General features: G+C 42.9%; 1 protein-coding gene across 3 annotated transcripts in view; it reads left to right on the forward strand.

Annotated features, from left to right (window-relative positions):
• Window positions 1-20,154, forward strand: part of PDE1B (phosphodiesterase 1B) — a 1,852,897-nt gene that overhangs the window by 1,712,347 nt on the left and 120,396 nt on the right. For all 3 annotated transcript variants that reach the window (XM_069231031.1, XM_069231030.1, XM_069231029.1), the window contains one exon: window positions 18,197-18,317. In XM_069231031.1, the coding sequence (XP_069087132.1) occupies window positions 18,197-18,317 (121 nt within the window). The remainder of the gene's footprint in view (window positions 1-18,196; window positions 18,318-20,154) is intronic.

The following is a 20,154-nucleotide window of genomic DNA, read 5'->3' on the forward strand; positions in this document are numbered from 1 at the left end:
AGGATGCCTCCCCCACTTCCATTTGTCACCTGGCTAAGTCAAGTTGGTTTTCCAGGGCAGCAATGCAGAAAAGTCTTCCCCTGTAGGTTCCAGAGTGTCATCCTCGGGTTCAACCTCCTCCTGGACTGTTTTGACTTCTTTTTGAAAGGCACTTGGGCCAGTTTTCCAGGCACCATGGCTTTCTAACTCCCCTAAGGTTGCCATTGACTATGTGGCCAGGCACACCCACTCAGGAAATCCCAGCATCTCCAAATGGGAACTGAGCTCCACCCTTTTCCAGTTGTAGGTCATTTCCTAGCAGATAGTCAGCAGAAATGGCTGGGCTCCCAGCTACATTTTTAGGAACCTGAAACTCCCACACTTTCAAAGGGAACCAAAGCGACTGGATAGTGGCTCACCTGGTTGCCTTATGTCACAGCTTGGTGAACTACATCAGGCACTACCTGCTTTGAGAACCCCAGAAGACACCTAACTGTAGTCATACTGGCTTCAGTGTCCATTGTCTAGGAGAAATCCACATCTCACCACACAGGAGCCATCAGCAGTCAGGTGACACTGGACAGAAAGGCCTCTTTTTGGCTTAGGAAGTGAAATTACAAACTTCCAAAAGTGTAATTTTCAAAATAGTAATATAAAATGTGCCTTTTAAATTAAGTTGGATGTTAAAGTATGAATAAAAAAAGTCCTTCACTAATTTTCCTAGTTTCTCCCAATCTGACATTAAGCACTAAACATTGTTATAATGTAACCTGGTGTTTTCCTAAGAAAGAGCCAGCCTTGCCACAATGAAAAGTGGTTTAGGCCTGGCAGAATGTTTGTTATGGTAAGTCAAAATGGCATTTTAAAACTGCACACCCAGGCTGCCTTGGTACGCCGGGCAGCATATTTCACAGTGCTACTTAGTAACTCTAGTAGTTGGCACAATGGGGGCTGCAGCCCACTAGTAGTATTTAATGTACTGGCCCTGCATACTTGTAGTACGATATACTAGGGACTTTTAAGTAAATTTCATAATCCAACTAGGAATAGGCCAATTTACCAGACTTGAAAGGAAAAGCACAAACACTTTCCCACTGGTTAGCAGGAGAAAACCAGTGCTATTGTTAACCAAAAAGGCCTGAGCAAAAGAAGGCAAAAGCCTGGGAAATGCCACACAAAAGATGATCTTTTCCAACAATATGAATGTTACAAAGTTTATTTTCTAACCTGGTATTGTTTTATTACAGACTTCCAAAAGCAGTTCCAAAGAGGTAAAACATGCCTCACATCAGTGTTTTCCCTCTTTTCCCCTTATTCTTTTCCCCTCTGTATGGGCTGCTGCAATTTCTGTTACAATTCGAAGTCATGATTTGTGCGTAGTGGTGAATAGGATTAGTTTCATGGCATACTAGCAGCCCAGTAATATAAAATCTGTGAACTACTATAATGGAGGACCACAGGGACCTTTTAAGGATTTGGGTCCTCGGGCCAAACATATTTTGGGGACCAGGTTCAGGCAGCTTTGAGTTTATGTAGGATTTCAGCTGCTTGCCCCCTTTGGCCGCGTCACTGACAGTGCACAGGCACACTCATCCAAATTCTAAATGTATTTACACCTAATATTCAGGGATAGTGACAAGTGTTTTCAATATTGTAACACAGCAGCAGCTCATTAATATTACTGCAAATTATATCTGAGACACCCTCCCATTTCTCATATGTGAGGTCAAGTTTATTTCTAAAGGGACCTTTTAAATGGATGTTGCATGAATCATAAAAAAGTCCTCTGCAAAATGTCTGCAATAGGCACTCACATATTGCCCACATTGAATTAAAGTAAAGGAAAACGGTATTTAAAACATTAGGTTTAAGAATTATTCAAGGTCATCAGGGCAACAAGTCTACGAAGTACAGAGTTGGCTCTATCAGGGGCCCCCTAAAAGGTAGGGGCCTGGGCCAGAACCCATTTGCCCATGCCCTAAAATGTCTCTGGAGGACCAGGAGTCTGCCATATTAGACCAGAGTTCAGCAGCCTTTTTTCAATATACCAGCAGTGTTGGTCTCTCCCATGTTTCTGAGGGACATACTGCCGTGCCACTGCCTGCCTGTACAAAATGGCCCAACCTGTCACATAATGAAGTAAATGAAGCCTAAAACACTTCATAGGGACTGCAGATCCGGACAATCCCAAATAAAGGATACTTGTATTCTAGTGTTGATCTCCTACATCTTTGGGCAAGACCTCCATATTATTTCTCAGGCTGTCCTACCAAACCAGTGCCAGGCTCCAAGATATCTAGACAACTGTTGTTTTTCAAACCTATCTAGTCAAACAACTCACTGCCAAAGAAAACAATACCTCTATAACAACTGTAACACCGGACACTGATATGAATCAGCTTAGTAAAGTTAAATCCTCTATTAATCTGGTAGACTAGTCTTCCACGAATATGACCAAGGTTTTGAATCAAGTAAATCAACATGGAAATAACAGCTACTAGTCAATAGCTGGATCTGTCTGAGAAACAACGGGAAGCCTTCAATACTACAGTACTGAACACCCCCTGGAGTCATCAGTTCTGGAATCTACATAAAAGTGTTACTGAAATGATGGTCAGAAGCAAATGTAACAATATCCAGCTATACAGAGTCCCAGGAACTGAGGAAAACAATGATTTGCCAGGAATCCTATCCACATTTCTTCCTCAAATCCTCAACCTAGAGTTCTACCCTCCACTAGATTTCCAAAGGGCCTTCTGCCTCTGCTTGTCACACTACACGGAAAAGACTCCCATATGCACATCATGTTCTGTCTGCTCAGACACCAGCAGGTACAGCAGATTATTCAGTCAGCGAAATGACATGGCTCATACCACTATAAAAGTCACACAATTATAATTGCAGCTGATTACTCCCTTGAGATTACCATCACCTGGAGAAATTGTGTATTCTTAAGAACATGACTGAGGCACTATGATGTGAGATATGGCCTCTTAGACACTGCTTTGATTCGTGTGAATCATAAATGGAAGACCAAGAGATTTCCTAGACCTGTCAAGAACCAGAAATGTTCTTCAATACTTTGGACCATATTTCTATGTAGTCTTCTCTGACACCCAGTTCGGATGCAAGGCTCTTTCTGTCCTGCACTTTGATCACACTGGTCTCTGATGACTCATCCAGCACTACATCTGCTTTAACATACAGATAACAGATCAGAGATTGTACCCCATTAGGAACTTGAACAAGAGTTAGGGATAAATTGAGATCCCCTGCTAAGCCATGATCACACCTGAGTTCCCCTTGCTTGTCACCCACATAACACTGGAATCACTCCTCCTTGGACTCTTCACTCTATATTATGACTCAGGGTTTCCACTTCCTTTTCTATTAAGTGACCTGTGCATGTTTTCCAGTTACCTCACCCATCCCTCAATGGGCCTAATGCTCATCCCTTCACCTCATTACCCTGCCCTGGGCCCAGATCACTGCCAGCCTAACAGATCACCATGTCCATGCCTAAGCTGTTCCTTTGGTGTCTGAACGTCAGTGGTATGACAAACTACATTAGCATCCAGCTTTACCTTTCTTTCATGCAGTGCAATGCAGCAAGGCACCTTGCTGCACTGCACTGTGTTGCATGAAAGAGAGAAAAGAGAAAAGCATCATGGCACACTTCTCTCTCTGCACTGGTGCACTGTGTGCTGCCTAGTTCCAAAGCAGACACCCTTGCACTGTGGTGCAGTGGTGCCTACATTATGGGTAGGATTGTGCTTGTGCAGAAAGGGATACCTTTTTGCACAAAAATAAATCCTTAGAGACATATTCCTCTTTCTGCAGCATATACAGAAAGAGGAAGTAATGATGAGAAATAAAGATCATTCTCTGTGTTATGCCTCTGTCCGGTGGGCACACCATTTTGGCACAACCTCATGTTTACAACTCTTTGTAAATATTGTTTTGTATCAGAATACATGGGTGGATGCATGGGAATGCCACCCTGATGCAAAGCCAAGCTATGAGCTCTGTTACACTATTCTGTATATACTAAACCATACAAAGCCATACAATTCCACTTTAAGTGGCTTAATAAATGCTGAAAAGTGCTGTGCCACAAAAGTGACACACTCAGATGTAAAATCTCAGTAAATCTGGGCCCCAATGTAAAACAGTCCTGACCTACCGGTCCTCCAAAAATCATTATTCAGGAGACCCACTTCCCCTCAGAGGAATCTCAAGACTGGGTTGGACATGTGACCACCAACTTCATATTCCCACTAAGATGCTGATATATTTAGCACAGCCTCTAAACTAGATAAGAAATGCAGAGTTGCAGTCCTGGTGGACAGGCCACTCCCTGTGAAGATAGAAGCATGGACAGATCCAAACGCACATTTGTAAGTCTAGAAAGCCACAACATCATAATAGGAATAGTGTACGCTCATAATGGCGCCAGATCCTCCCTTTTCCCAAGACTAAACGTATGGATAATGAAGTTTAACTGCCATCAGGTGGTCATAGGGAGGGACTAAAATTTAGCACCTGATCATCTGCTTGACCTCTCCAGGCCTCTGGATTCCTGCAATAACTTCAACACATGCATCCTCAAAGATATGCTAGAGGACCACTGTTGGACTTTTTTGCTTATGCAGGGTCATCCTTAATCTTTTTGCCTCCTGCCTCCTATTTTTTTCTGACCTGTAGCTGTTGGCTTTTGAACTCTGAGCACTTACCACTGCTAACCAGTGCTAAAGTGCACATGCTCTCTGTGTAAATTGTATGTGATTGGTTTATCCATGATTGGCATATTTGATTTACTATTAAGTCCCTAGTAAAGTGCACTAGAGGTGCCAGGGCCTGTAAATCAAATGCTACTAGTGGGCCTGCAGCACTGGTTGTGCCACCCACATAAGTAGCTCTGTAATCATGTCTCAGACCTGCCACTGCACTGTCTGTGTGTGCAGTTTTAACTGTAAATTCGACTTGGCATTTGTACCCACTCGCCAGGCCTAAACCTTCCCTTTTCTTACATGTAAGGCACCCCTAAGGTATGCCCTAGGTAGCCCCAAGGGCAGGGTGCAGGGTATAGTTAAGGTAGGACATATAGGGCCTGATTACAACTTTGGAGGAGGGTGTTAATCCATCCCAAATGTGACGGATATACCATCCGCCTTATTACGAGTCCATTATATCCTATGGAACTGGTAATATGGTGGGTAGGATATCTGTCACATTTGGGACAGATTAACACCCTCCTCCAAAGTTGTAATCAGGCCCAAAGTAATGTGTTTTATATGTCCTGACAGTGAAATATTGCTAAATTAGTTTTTCATTGTTGCAAGGCCTGTCCCTCTCATAGGTTAACATGGGGGCTACCTTTAAATCTAATTAAAGTGCAGATTCCCTTTGAGAGCGGATGGACATATGGAGTTTGGGGTCTCTGAGCTCACAATTTAAAAATACATCTTTTAGTAAAGTTGATTTTAAGATTGTGTGTTTGAAAATGCCACTTTTAGAAAGTGAGCATTTTCTTGCTTATACCATTTCTGTGATTCTGCCTGTTTGTGGATTCCCTGTCTGGGTCAGTTTCGACAGTTGGGCTGGTTGCACCTCACACTAGACAGTGACACAAAGGGAGCTGGGGTGTAGTCTGCATTTCCTGATGAACCATCTGTGCTAGGAGGGAGGGGAGGAGTGGTCACTTACACCTGAAAGGGCTGTGCCAGTCCTCACACAATGCAGTGTCCGACCCCCTGGTGAGTGTCTGGGGCCTGGCCTGGGCAAGACAGGATTTCACATTCAAAAGAGACTTTACTTTGAAGTAGGCCTACTTCGAAGGAGAAATTGGGTATTAGAAGGGCACCCAAAACCACAGACTTTAGAACACTTCTGGATATCAAGAGCAACCACTGCCTGGAGAAGAGCTGAAGAGCTGAGGAGAAGTGCTGCCCTGCCTGTGACTGTGCTTTGTGGAGCAATCCTGCAGTTGCTGCTTCCGCCAGAGTAAGAGGGCAAAGACTGGACTTTGTGTGCCTTCCATCTTGTGAAGAAATCTCCAAGGGCTTGATTTAGAGCTTGCCTCCTGTTGTTCGAAGTCTCAGGGACAGCAAAGACTTCTTTCTACCAGCACCTGGAGTCTCTGGAGAGACTCCTGCGCTGACAAGTGGTGCCCTATCCAGTCCCTGGGCCCTTGAAAGGAAAGCTGGTGGAAATCCAAGGAAATCGACTTCGGATGACTTCGGACCGATGCTGCTGCTGAATCCGGTGACGCCACCTGCAACCGACTCCGTGATCTTCGCTGGAACGCGACGACATTTGCAGGCCTGACGCCGCTGCCGCCCTGCTGAAGACCATGACTCCGTGGAAGTTGCCACACCACGTCGTGACCAATGCTGCTTGAAGTGTGCGGATTCAATGTTTCGCACAGACGCGCGATCCCCGACTGCGCATCGACTTGTTTTCACTCTTCACCAAAGGTACTGTACTTGGGGGTCTACGCGACTCCGTGTCTGGCGCCGCTGGTGTCGGCTTGTTGGGAATGACTCTGTCACGTCGCCGTGTTAACACCTCATCGAAGCATTTTGTGTTTATAAGCGCTATTTTTGAGTTTAAACTTAAAAAATTCATAACTTGACTTGTGTATGTCGGATTTTTGTTGTTTTGGTCTTGTTTTGTTTAAATAAATATTTCCTATTTTTCTAAAACTGGTGTGGTGTTATTTTGTAGGGTTTTCAATAAGTTACTGTGTGTGTTGGTACAAATATTTTACACCAAGCACTCTGAAGTTAAGCATACTGCTCTGCCAAGCTACCAAAGGGGTAAGCAGGTGTTAGCTGAGGGTGATTATCTTTTACCCTGACTAGAGTGACGGTCCTTGCTTGAACAGGGGGTAATCTGCTAGGGGACCATCCTTTAAAACAATCATGTAAGCTTCTTCATCTCACTGACAGAGTACACCCTCATATAATTCCCTCACAGTGCAGAAACAAGGATCGATTACTTTTTTAAAACATTCCAAGTCGCTCCTTGCTACTCTCCAATGCGTCATTCAGAGAAGTGGGATTTCTGAACATCCATCCATCTTTCTCCAAATAGACCTAAACTTCAGTCGTAGAAAGCAAAGAGTTGGAGGGTGAATACCCTCCACAACAAATTGCCGGAGGAGATTAAATAAATGTTAAACCACAACTAGGACTGCATGGCCCTAGACAAACACTCAGACCCGTTTTTATGGGCTTTGTGGTGCGATGCAGCACAGCAAGTTACTTTGCTCTGCTGCACTGTGTCACAGGGAAAGGGCAGGAATGCACCATATCTATCCAATATGACAAATTCCTGTCATTTCTCCTTGTGTTTGTGCCCTTTTGCCAGCCTAGAACTAATGCAAGCACCCTTACACCATGGTGTTGCATGAATAATGTTGCAAGGGTGCTTGGTTTGCATGCAGGATTGTTTTTGTGCAGGAAGGAACACCTTTCTGCACAAAACAATCCTGAGAGGCTTTTTCCTCTTTCTATGTGTACTGTAGAATGCAGCACACATAGAAAGAGAAAACAATGAGGGAAAATTAACATATTTCTCCTTGTTACCCCTCTCCTGGGGAAGCATATCTTTTTGTCACATTCCCAGATGTAGGGGTTCTTGTACATCTGGGAATGCGTCCAAATCCATGAATGCATGGATGTTGCTGGGAAAACACATGCAACACCCATGGAAACGCATCCCTGGTGCAGAGTAATGTAATGCAGCATTTTGCACTGCATTACATTACTTGAGATTTATGAAGCCACGCAGGGCCATGCAAGGCGGCCTTGCGTGGCTTCATGAATCTCACTCAAGGTTTGTGTCGCTCATGCACCATGTTTCATGGTGCAAGAGCGATGCAAACCGTACCATAAATATGTCCCCTAAGGCCATCATCCCACACACTTTGGACTAGAAGCAATGCTTAAGTTTGAGACGTCATGTTTAGAGAGTCTTCTACTGCATGTAAATAAATGAAGGAACAGCACGCATTGTTAGAGACAGATATTATGCTCCTGTACGTGCTGTTACTGTGATAGCCTGGATAATGTCACACTCCAGCAACTTCTCTCCAAGAAATATGAACTAAATAAACTCTTTACTTTGCAAGTGGAAAAGGCTGTTCACTATCTTAATATGAACATGGAGAAAGAGCTTGTAGGCTTCTGTCAGTCCAGCTGAAAAAAAAGAGAGACTCCCTCAGCCGTCACTGGGATCCTCCAGCATCATAAAGAACTATTATCACTTCCCTCTGATATTTTACGCAAGAATTCACCTCATTCTATACCTCCTACTACACATCGAAAACCCTTCTGATGTTACTCAAAAGAACAGTTAGTTTTGCTTGTTACAGATGGAGAATTTGCAGAGGCCATCAAATCAATGCCAACTGGCAAAGCTCTGGGGAAAGACGGAGTTCCCTGAGGCTTCTATGAAATGACTTCTCCTGTCTCGATCCCCCTTCTAGGTAGAGTGTTTAGACATGCAATGGAGCTAGGGGGTCAGCCGCTTGATCTTAACAGAGGATTGATTTCCGTAATCCCCAAACCAGAAAAAGGAGCCGGGGAACATGGAAGTTATGGACTTATATCACTTAATAATAGTGATATGAAAATTCTGGCTAAAGTGCTTGCATGAATAACAGTGACATGAAAATTCTGGCTATTGTTCTTGCACAGTACCTAAAAAAAGTGATTCCTGCACTAATTCACAAGAAACAGATGAGCTTTGTACACAGCTGATCCTCCCGGAATCACCTGTGTAGTTTCATGCACCTCTCACAGCGAAGCAGGAAAGATATGTACGAAAGCATGATCCTCTGCTAGCACACCTAATGGACCATGGCTCACTCAATGGTGTGGGCTGTAAGTGAGGTCTTCTGTCAAAGTTGTAGGGTGAGTGGACTCTCTGCAATGTCTTCAAACAAGATGTAAGATGGCATAGTCTGGGCTTGCCCAACCAAGGGGGCATAGGTGTGTGTAGAAAGTGGGTTGTGAAGACTTCTGTACAATGCAAAAGATGTGCAGAGGAGGTTCTTCAGCACCTAAGGGGGCTTGGGTGTCTGGAGAGAGTGTGATTCATGTGAGGTCCTCTGTACAAGGCGCACAATGTGTGTTGTAGTGCCTGGGCTTCTTAAGAGGGTGTGAAAATCTACTGCGAGTGGGCTCTCCATGAAGACCTCTGTATAAAGCCTTGGGTGTGGGGAGCAGGAGCTTGTACACCTAATTGGGCATGGGTTTGACAAAGGACTGGGCTTTCCATTAAAAAATTGTGTATGAAATGTCCAGTTTACGTAGTAGGAGCTAGCACACCTAATTTGGCATGGCTCTTTGGCAGAAGCAGAGTATACACTACATCTTCAGCACAAGGTGCAAAGTGCAAATAGTAGGTGTATTAGTGGGTTTTTAGAGTACCATAAAAAAAATACAGTTTTCATTGGTCGCCTTGGGGAGGTCCATCTATGAACTCCCATAACTGGAAGGGATTCAATGTACCCCAACCATGCCCTCTAGAATGTTATTTTTATTTAGAGTCTGGACACAAGGACAGAGTCCTAAATCTATATAACAATAACATGCTAGGAGGCATGTTAGTGTCCTTTAATTGTGGCCACAACATTTCTATTCATGTTGCGGCTGCCAAATCACATTGCTCGTTCTTTCTGAACTCATGTGAGCTCAGCCAATCAAAACACTTTATTTTGCTTCGTGATCCTGCAGGAGTCGCGTGGCAACAGATATCTATACATTTTTAACCTTTATTTCTCTGAAACAGATAAATAGAATTACACCAAATCGCAAATAGCATGTTGCCTAGATAAAACTGTGTTTGAAATTGTACAGTTTACTTTGGTTGATTTGAGTGTCATTAAGTGGAGGCTAGAACAGTAGAGTGGAGTAGACTACGACATAGTGTATAGCATAGTGTTGTAAACTGCAGTGTTGTAGAGTGCTTTGGCTTCTTGCGAAGTGTTGTAGAGTGGAGTAGCATAGATTGAAATAGCATAGAGTAGAGTGGCGTAAAGTGGAGTGGCATAGATTGGAATACCATACAGTGGAGTGGCATAGATTGGAGTGCCCTACAGTGGAGTGGCCTAGAGTGGAGTAGAGAGCAGTGGAATAGGGTACAGTTGAGTGGCACACAGTGGAGTGGGGTAGAGTGGAGTGGTGTAGATTCCAATAGCATTGAGTTTAGTAGCGTGAAGCCTAGTTTCGTATAGTGGAATAGCGCATAATGGAAGGCATAGAGTGCAGTGCGGTAAAGTGGAGCGGTGTACAGTGGAATAGTGTGCAGTGGAGTGGCATAGAGTGGACTGACATACAGTTGAGTGTGGTAGCGTACAATGGAGTGGCGTAGAGTGGAGTGGCATATAGTGGAATATAGTAGAGTGTAGAGGCATACAGTGCATTAGCGCAAAGTGCAGGGGTATAGAGTGGAATTATGTTAAGTGGAATATCATATAGTGGAGTGATGTACAATGAAGTGGTGTAGAGTGCAATAGAGTAGAGTGGAGTAGAGTGGAGTTGTTAGAGTGAAATAGCATAGAGTGGAGTACTGTGGGCTAGAGTAGTGTACAGTGGAGTGAGGTAGACTGGACTAGCATACAGGGGAGTGGCATAGAGTGTAGTGGGTTACAGTATACTGGTATAGAGTGGAGTGGCATACAGTGGAATAGCATGTAGTTGAGTGCAGTAAGGGGGGGTGGTGTGTAGTGGAGAGGCATACAGTGGAATAGTGAAGAATGGAGTGGTGTGGAGTAGAGTTGTATATAGTGGAATAGCATAGAATGAAGTGGTGTATAGTGGAGTGGCAAAGAGTGGAGTGGCGTAGAGTGTAATAGTGTACAATGGAACAGTGTACAGTGGAGTGTTGTAGAGTGTAGTGATGTGGAGTGTGGTACAGTAGGGTGGCGTACAGTGGAATAATGTACAGTTGAGTGGCATACAATGGAGTGTTCTACAGTTGACTGGTGCAGAGTGGAGCGAGGTACAGTATAGCGGCTTACAGTGGAATGGCAAGTGGGTAGATAGAGTGGAGGGGGATACAGTGGACTAGTGTACACTGGAGTGGGGAAGGATGGAGTGGCTTTGAGTGGAATAGTGTAGAGTGGTATACAGTAGAGTAGTTTAAAGTAGAGTGGTGTAGAATGGAGTGAGGTACAGTGTAGTTCTGGTCAGTGGAATAGTGTACACTGGAGTGTCATAGAGTGGCATGGAGTACGGCATAGTAGTGTAGAGTGTAGCGTTGTACAGTGGAATATCATAGACGGGAGTGTTGTTGACTGAAGTGTAGTGTGTAGACTGTAGTGGTGTGCAGTGGAATAGAGTACTGTGAAGTGGTGTAGAGTGACGTTCTAGAGTGGAGGGACATACAGTGGAATAGCGTAGATTGTAGTAGTGTAGACTAGAGTGGCATACAGTGGAGTGGTGTTGAGTGGAATAACATTGAGTGTTACTGGCGTACAGTTTAGTGACAGAGAGGAGTGGCATATAGTGGAACAGCAGACACTAGCGTGGCGTAGAATGGAGTGTCGTACAGTGGAACAGGGTAGAGTGTAGTAGGGCAGAGTGAGCTGTTGTACAGCGGAGTAACGTAGATTGGAGTAGCATAGAGTGGAGTGCCTTAGAGTAGAAATGGGGGAGAATGTAGTGGCGTACAATGGAGTTGTGTATTGTGAAGTGGCGTACAGAAGAATAGCATATATTACAGTAGCATACAGTGGAGTGGTGTGGTGTGGAATAATGTTGAGTGTTACTGGTGTACAGTGTTGTAATGTGGAGTCGAATGGCACATAGTGGAATAGCACACACAAGAGTGGCATAGAATAGAGTGTCATACATTGGAATAGGATAGAGTATAGTAGGATACAAACTGGAGTACTGTATAGTGGAGTAACATACACTGCAGTGGCAAAGACCAAAGGGGCATAGAGTGGAGTGGTGCAGAGTGGATTGGCAGAGAGTAGAGTGGCATAGAATGGTGTGGCATACAGTGCAGTGGCATACAGTGCAATAGCATGGATTAGAGTGGTGTAATGTGGAATGACATACATTGGAGTGGTAGAGTAGAGTGGCGTAGCGTAGAGTGGTATGCAATGGAGTGGCATTCAGTGGAATAGAGTACATTAGAGTGGTGTAGGATGGAGTGGCGTGGGGTTGAATAGCGTAGAGTGGAGTGTCATACAGTGGAGGTGCCTACAGTTGAATGATGTAGAGTCTACTGGTGAATGGTGTAGTAGTGTACAGTGGAGTGGCATAGCCCGGAGTGTCATACAATAGAGTAGCATATACTGGAATAGCATAGAGTGGAGTGGTTTACATGTAGTGGTGCATACTGAAATGGCATAAAGTGAAGTGGCTTGGAGTGGATTGGGGTAGATTGGAGTGGGGTAGAGTAGAGTGGTCTAGAGTGGAATGGTGTACACTGAAGCAGCGTACAGTGGAATAGTAAATATTAGAGTGGCGTGCAGTGGAGTGGCATAGAGGTAGTAATATAGAGTACATTGGAGTGGTGTAGAGTGGACAGGAGTGGAGTGCGGTACAGTGTAATGACGTACCTTGGAATATCGGAGACTGGAGTGGTATACAGTGTAAAGTGGAGTGGCAGACAGTGGTGTAGAGTGTAGTGTTGTATAGTAGAATACTGTAGAGTTGAGTGTTGTAAAGTGGAGCAGGGTACTGTGCACTTGGGTAGAAGGTAGTGGCGTAGAGTGGTGTGAAGTGGAATGGGATAGAGTGGAGTAGCATACAGTGGAGTGCTGTAGACTGGAATAACATTGAGTGTTAATGGCATACAGTGTAGTTATGCAGAGTGGATTGGCATATATTTGAATAGCATAGAATAGAGTGGATTAGAGTTGAATGTTGCATGGTAGAATGGCATAGAGTGTAGTATGGTAGAGTGGAGGGGATGTAGAGAAGAGTGGCATAGAATGGAGTGATGTGCAGTGTAATAGCGTACAGTGGATTGTCATAGAGTGGTACAGTGCAGTTGGGTAGAAGGTAGTGACGTAGAGTAGAGTGGTGTGAAGAGGAATGACATAGAGGTCAGTATCATACCAGGGAGTGCTGTAGACTGGAATAACATTGAGTGTTAACGGCGTGCAGTGTAGTCATGCAGAGTGGAGTGGCATTTAGTGGAATAGCATAGAGTTGATTGGAGTAGAGTTAAATGTTTCACAGTAGAATAGCATAGAGTGTAGTATGGTAGAGTGGAGTGGTGTAGAGTAGAGTTACATAGAATGGAGCGATGTGCAGTGTAATAGCGTACAATGGATTGTCATAGAGTGGTTTGGTGTATAGTGGAGTGACATACAATGAAGTGGGGTAAATCTCTGTGGCATACTGAGGACTAAAGTACAGTGCGGTAGTATACACTGAAGAGGCATACAGTGGAGTGGCATAGAGTGTGATAACATAGAGTATTGTATCATGGAGTGGAGCTGTGTACAGTGGAATAGCATACAGTGGAGTAGCGTAGAGTGGAAGGGCGTAATGGCTTACACTGGAGTCAGAGTGTAATATCGCACAGCATAGTCGTGTAGAGTGGAGCTCATAAATTGGAGTAGGGTAAAGTGGAGTGGCACACAGTGGATTACCTTAGAATGGAATTGTGTACAGTGGAGTGACATAGGCTGGGTGCTGTAGAGTGTAATAGCATAGAATTGAGTGTTGTAGAGTGGAACAGCATACAGCGGAGTGCAGTAATTGAAACAGATGTAGTATGAAATGTGTTAACCGATGTAGTTGTAATGTGGCAGGAAAATAGATTATTCACTGTAAATTGTATTTTTTTAGTAGTATGTGTGAATAGTGTAAGTAATGTTAAAGTTATAATTTTGGAAATACCTAATTATATATTGTGCCATGGTATACCACAATAAGTTTTCATTCTACTGTGGTACGTGCACAAGGTATGGCAGTTTTTACCAAAGGTAAAAGACAACCATGTTGTTTTCGGGACATTTTGTCTGTGTTCTGCATTTCCCTGTGTTCTGAGTTAGGTTCTTAGATCTAGAAAAGTGGTTGGTTTTTATGTTGTTCCTACCTATTACCACTTCATTAAAGTGTTAATAGGTAGAGAAATATATTCATAATTTTCGCCACATCCTTACAGCAGTTTAGACAGAGCTGCATTAAAAAAGAATGTAAGTAGCGCCGTAATTTTTAGGTATTACTGATGTACTGCTTAGACTTTTTACTGAAGATTTAAATATGTTAAAAATAGAAAATACACTGTAGTACCCTATATTTACAAAATATAGGGTACTACAGTTTATTTTTTATTTTTTAACACATTTTATTTTTTTAAAAATTTTGGTACCACAGTAATCCTGAGGCAATACTGCAGTATTCTGTACATTAAAAAAATATATTTATAGAAACTTATAAAATATATATAGAAACGTATAAAATATATTTCCCTACCAGTTACTATGTAGCAAAGTGGTAGTAGGTAGGAGAAAATATCAGGCGCGCGGCAGGGGGCAGGTTCCTGGATGAACCGAGGAATACATGAATTCATTCTCCTTGGTTGATGCTAGCGCAGACCTAGGGAGCCCAATCTCTAATATGGGATGGGCGACTGTATTGACCAACTGACTTAGACATATTCTGTCTTCTACTCTGTAAGTGACTAGATGTGCACTTGGTTAATTTCTGACACATAGGAGAAGTAGTATAATAATTAAAGGCTTTTTTTCGTCGGTCCTGAAGAAGCGTCATAGGATCACTTTGTGACCAACCATAGACGCGAAACATGTTGACCATGTCGGATTAGGTAAACTACCTTCCCTAACTATAGAGTGTAATGGTACATTATTTCCAACAACACTCTTATATTACTGTTTTTAATCTTGGCCTGAACCCAATTCCTATCATATTAAAATAATGGCTCAGGTTCAGAGCTAATTTTACTAGTCTTGTCTCTTTTTCTACACTCTCCGCTCCTTATTCAGTTTCTTTCCCAGACCCTTGTTGTTAGCAATTTTACAATGGTTGAGTGCCACCCAGAATGCTGGGTAGCCCGCCAGACATTGCAGCACCAGTCTGGCGAGGAGCAAGCCCGATGATGATACCTGTCACCCAAGTGGGTGCTTGAGGGCTCTCCTAAACTCACTCAGTACTTAGTCGCTACTTCCAATCTTGATTGGTTGGCTCATATCTCTCTCTTCCTAGTGGAACAGTGCACTTATATTGATATTACAGGAGAAAATATCAAACCTAATACATGCCTACGTCTAAGGCTAAAAGGGTCACACCCAAGTAACTATAACTCATGCTCCAAGGGAACCATAACTCGTAGTGATTATCAGTGATGTCATAGAACATGTCATGAGTGATGTAATATGTGGGATAATTGGCAGTGCATGATGAGGCCATGAGTTATAGTTACCTTAGGGCACAATGTATAGTTAGTTGGGACAAGTAGAACTATAACTGCAAAAGTTCTATGGTTTTGTGTGTGTTAAACCTGAACCTAACAATAGTGTACCTGGACCCTTTGTTTTCAGTGAATTTTAAGGATTTTAATATTTTATTTATTTCATAACTATAATGTCCCCGTAACCTTTGTTTATTCAGTGCATTTCTATGGTTTCTAAATGCTATTTTGTAAAAATAGCATCCCTGTAACCGGGGAGTGTGAGTGGTTGTGAGTGAATGTATGGGTGTGTAAGTGGATTTGTGAGTGTGTGGTGTGTGTGTGTGGGGGGGTTTGAGTGTGTGTTGGATGTGTGACTGTGTGAATATGTGAGTGGGTGTAAGAGTTGTTCTGTGGGTGTGTGAGTAAGTGTGAGAGGCTCTGTGGGTGCTTGATTGGTTTCTGGGAGTCCGTGAGGGAGTGTGTGAGAGGCTATATTGGTGTGTGAGTAGGTGTGTGAGTAGTTGTGGTGGGATGTCAGTGGCTGTGTGGTTCTGTGAGTGGGTGTGTGCGTGGGTGTATGGGTGTGTGAGTGGGTGTGTGAGTAATGTGTGGATCTGTGAGTGGGTATGTGAGTGGTTTGTAGGTCTGTGAGTTGTGTGAGTGGCTGTTTGGGTGCACCAGTGGTTTTTTGGGTGTGTGAGTAGGTATGTGAGTGGCTGTGTGGGTCTGTGAGTGGGTGTGTGAGCAGTTTTGTGGGTCTGTGAGCGGGTGTGTGAGTGGCTGTGGGTCTGTGAATGTGTGTGTGTGTGTGAGTGATTGTATGGGTGTGTAAGTGGTTGTCTGAGTGAGTGGATGTGTGATTAGTGTATGGGCCTGTGAGTGGGTGTGTGAGTGGTGTGTGAGTAGTTCTGAAAAAGGAAAAGAGGGGGCTAAAAAAAAAAGGTGTGTTTCCCATTTTAATTGCCATCACATTTAATTTGAAGATCCCTACAGCCTGAACCGCAGAGCGGAATTACACCAAATTTGGCAGAAAGGTAGCTTTTGGTCCAGAAAGAAGTTATTCGGTGCAAATCCTTCCAGTAGTTTTCGAGATATTAAAGGGAATCCAAATGTGTATATGGGGGGGCAAGGCTTAAGCACAGATCCCATGGTGAGATCTGATTGATTTTCTACACTTCAACCAGAAAGTGATGGCAGCCATCTTGGGACCAATGTACATGATAGCACCAATTGAACTGCATTGTAGTGAATGACAGGTTTTGGGATTCACAAAAGGAGAACATATAAAGGGTGATAACTGATTTTGGTTGCAATATAAATCATTTGTTGCTAAGGTGATTTTACCTTGTGAAAAAGCCTTCAGCTGCGATGTAATGAATCATGTTCGAGACAAAACTGTTTATTCATGATTTTCCCACAGAAGTTATGGAAGGTGCTCCAGAAGCTGAAATGGCAGCATAATTTCTGTAAATTCACACTATCTTTCTCAGCCATATGAGAATGAAGCCTGACATCTCAGTAAAACATGTACCTCAGATAGGAGCAGCCTGTCAGTTGAATCCCTTGTGTTCTACTGCAATCTCCCAGAGTGTTCTGAAGGACAACTAGAGAACCAACAGTCTTACTTTTGAGAAAAGTGTGGCGCACCTGAAGCTATCTTGATTGCATCAAGCTGGTAAAATGTAAAACATTTAATATAGAAAGCAACAAAATGCGAGGATTTATTTTGTCATAGAAATTATGGTTAATGCTGTAGAATGAAAAGTTAGTACACACTTTAAGTGAGTTCTCAAATATGTTCCCCTTTTATTTCATTAAAAAATTCTGACAAGTACACCAAAACATGCACATTCTAAATTTATGCCAAAAGTGTGGCACATCTGAGCACCATCTGGATGGAACCCAAGTGGAAAACTGAAATCATTTTTTACTGTGGATGCTGCTGTAAATGAGGAGATTAGGGAGCTTTATAACAAAGGGGTCTCCCAAGATCACCACCAGCGAAAAAAGAGCCTAAATGTTGCCCAAATATCACTAAAAATGTAGCCCAAGTATAGCCCAATGATAGAAGTGGGCAAAACATTTATATTTTTTGTTTCCTTTGCAGTTTTATATAGCAGACTTGACCAAAAGCTATTGAAGTGCTTTACATGGGCATCAGTTACATTACACAAGAAGACAATTCTTTTGGGCTTTAGGCATGGGGATGTTAAGGGCCTGGATTTGATCTCTGTGGAGAGTCTACTCCGTTGCAACGGTGACAGAGTTCCAGTCCGCAACATCTAAATACCATCGAAAACAATGGTATTTAGATTTTGGCAGACTAGATATCCGTCACTGTTGTTACGGAATAACCCCTTGGTGAGATCTAACTCAACCCCTTAGTGATTTGCCCAGAATCACAGGATGTTAAGCTGCATGAAACTATTGGATGGTGCTTATGTTGTTTGGGTGGTGGTTAGTCTGACAACACTGCTTGGTTAACTAGAGATTATCTAGACTCCTCTACAGATCTAAATGCTGCTTTCATTATTCAGCCTGAAAAATCAAATCTCATGACAGAAATTATGCTATTGAAAGATGAGATTTTATGAAACGAGACAGATTTGTTTTTAGCTTTCCAGTCGGCATCACCACATTTATCAAAGTTCCAATAATTGCAAACCACCAGACTTTGTATGATGTGCTGTGTCTCGCTGTGTGAACGGCTGTGGTATTACCCTGTGGTCGATTTTCACGTTCTCACGCATGCCTTGCTGCCCGCATTTCAACTTTTCATTTGTGTGTGCAAAATAAATGAACACTTTTTGCATGCTCCTTTGATTCGCAGGATTGACAAATCCAAAGCATTGTCCCTCCTACTTCATGCAGCAGACATCAGCCACCCCACCAAGCAGTGGACAGTACACAGCCGCTGGACCAAGGCCCTCATGGAGGAGTTCTTCAGACAGGTAGGCCTGAGGGGACCACATTGTTAAAATGCCTAATGCAGCTTGTATCAGGCCTTTTACACCAAGTGATCACATGTACTCGGTGCTTACACTGTTGGATCGCAGGCATGCGGTTCGAATTTCAGCTTGCAACCACAATTGCTACAAAAAAGCTCGCAATTACAGCCAACGACACAACATAATGCTTATGGCCTTCTGAAAAGCCTTGTACCTTATCTCACTGGTGTAAGCATGCAGACAATTCACGTTTGTGTAGTGTTTGCTGCTTCTGTCATAGGAATTTAGCAATCAGATTACAAGAACCCAAATGAAAAAAATGCGACATACTTCTATTTTCTAAATAATTTTGTAAAGGCAATGTAGTTTTAGCAAGGGCTTAGCATGCTGCATTCGTGTACCTTTAGTAATAAAAGAAAAAAAAGATTTAGCACTATTGCTGAAGCTTTTCTAATTAGAAACTAAGGAAACAAGGGGCATATTTCCAACATTTGCGCTCAGGGCAGTGCCCCAAGCTTTCTTGCCACACTGCCCTATCTCAAAAGAAAAGGCAGGAATGCGCCGTATCTATAAGATACAGCACAATCCTTTCCTCTTTCACTGCGCTCGAGCATAATTGGTTGCCTTGCACCAACACAGGCACCCTTGCTCCTTTGCTTTGTAGGACAGATTGTTTTTGTGCAGGAAGGGACGCCTTCCTCCATGAAAACAATCAGTGGAGTCACTTTCCCCCTTCTATGTTTGCTACAGAATGCAGCACACATAAAAAGAGGAAAAAACGAAGAGAAATAAAGTTAAAATTGCTAAAGTTAAATAAAGTACCCCCTAGGGAGGCATACGATTTTGATGCATTCCCAGGTTTACAAATTCTTGTAAATATGGGAATGCGTCAAAATCCATAGGTTGTGCATGGGAAAACCCATCACAACTCCCATAGAATGCCTCTATGAAGCAGAGTAAAGGAACACAGTGACTTGCGCTGTATTGCCTTACTCCATATCTACAAGGCCATGAAAAGCCATGCAAAGTGGCATTGTGTCGCCTTGTAGATATGGGTCTGCGCCGCTGGTGCATCACAAAAGGTGATGCACCAGCAGCTCAAGCCACTTGTAAATATGTCCCTTAGTTTCCTGGAATAGTTCATTGTTTCACATTTTAAAATGGTAGACCATTTCTCGTGCAACAGCAAAAAATGCCAAAATGCAAGATGCCTCAAATGTTCGCCATGTTGCCAAAATCGTTCTGTAATGTTTCTGTAGTATGTAAGCTGTTTGCTTCATCCCATTGTGTAGACTACAGAAACGCACAAAGAGAAAGTGCTCAACACCAATAAAAAGGATATAAAAAGGCTATGTAAGATCTTTATGAAAGTTTTAGCCTTGTCTACTTATTAATCATTTTCTACATTCAACTCAATGAGCCAGATCACAAAACATTTTGACTGGGGCTATTTCGTGGCATTGGTGTAAAGCTAAGAGAATGCTTACTCTAATTGACTTTTACCACCATAACGAGAAATTGACAATCTGGTGATGGTAATGGGTGACACAAATTTTGTGCACATTTGTAGTGTGGCATTTTGTTAAAGTGATGATGTTTATATTTAATGCCTGGCTCTTTGTGCACCTGTCTCTCTGTCTCTTCAACATGTGTATATCAGAATGTCTCTTACTAGAGACTTGTTTTGCAAATATTTTTTAGTAAGTGTATGTAGTGTTGCTGCTTCACAACCATAGAAGGTATGAGGTAGCAACAGAATGTGAGTGAGAGGAGAATGTGATGTAAGGGGTGATAAAGTTCTAAATAGGATAGTTGGGGAATGAAAGGTAGAGAGGCTGGA

This window comes from Pleurodeles waltl, chromosome 4_2 (assembly GCF_031143425.1).
Source record: "Pleurodeles waltl isolate 20211129_DDA chromosome 4_2, aPleWal1.hap1.20221129, whole genome shotgun sequence".
NCBI classification, from domain to species: domain Eukaryota; kingdom Metazoa; phylum Chordata; class Amphibia; order Caudata; family Salamandridae; genus Pleurodeles; species Pleurodeles waltl.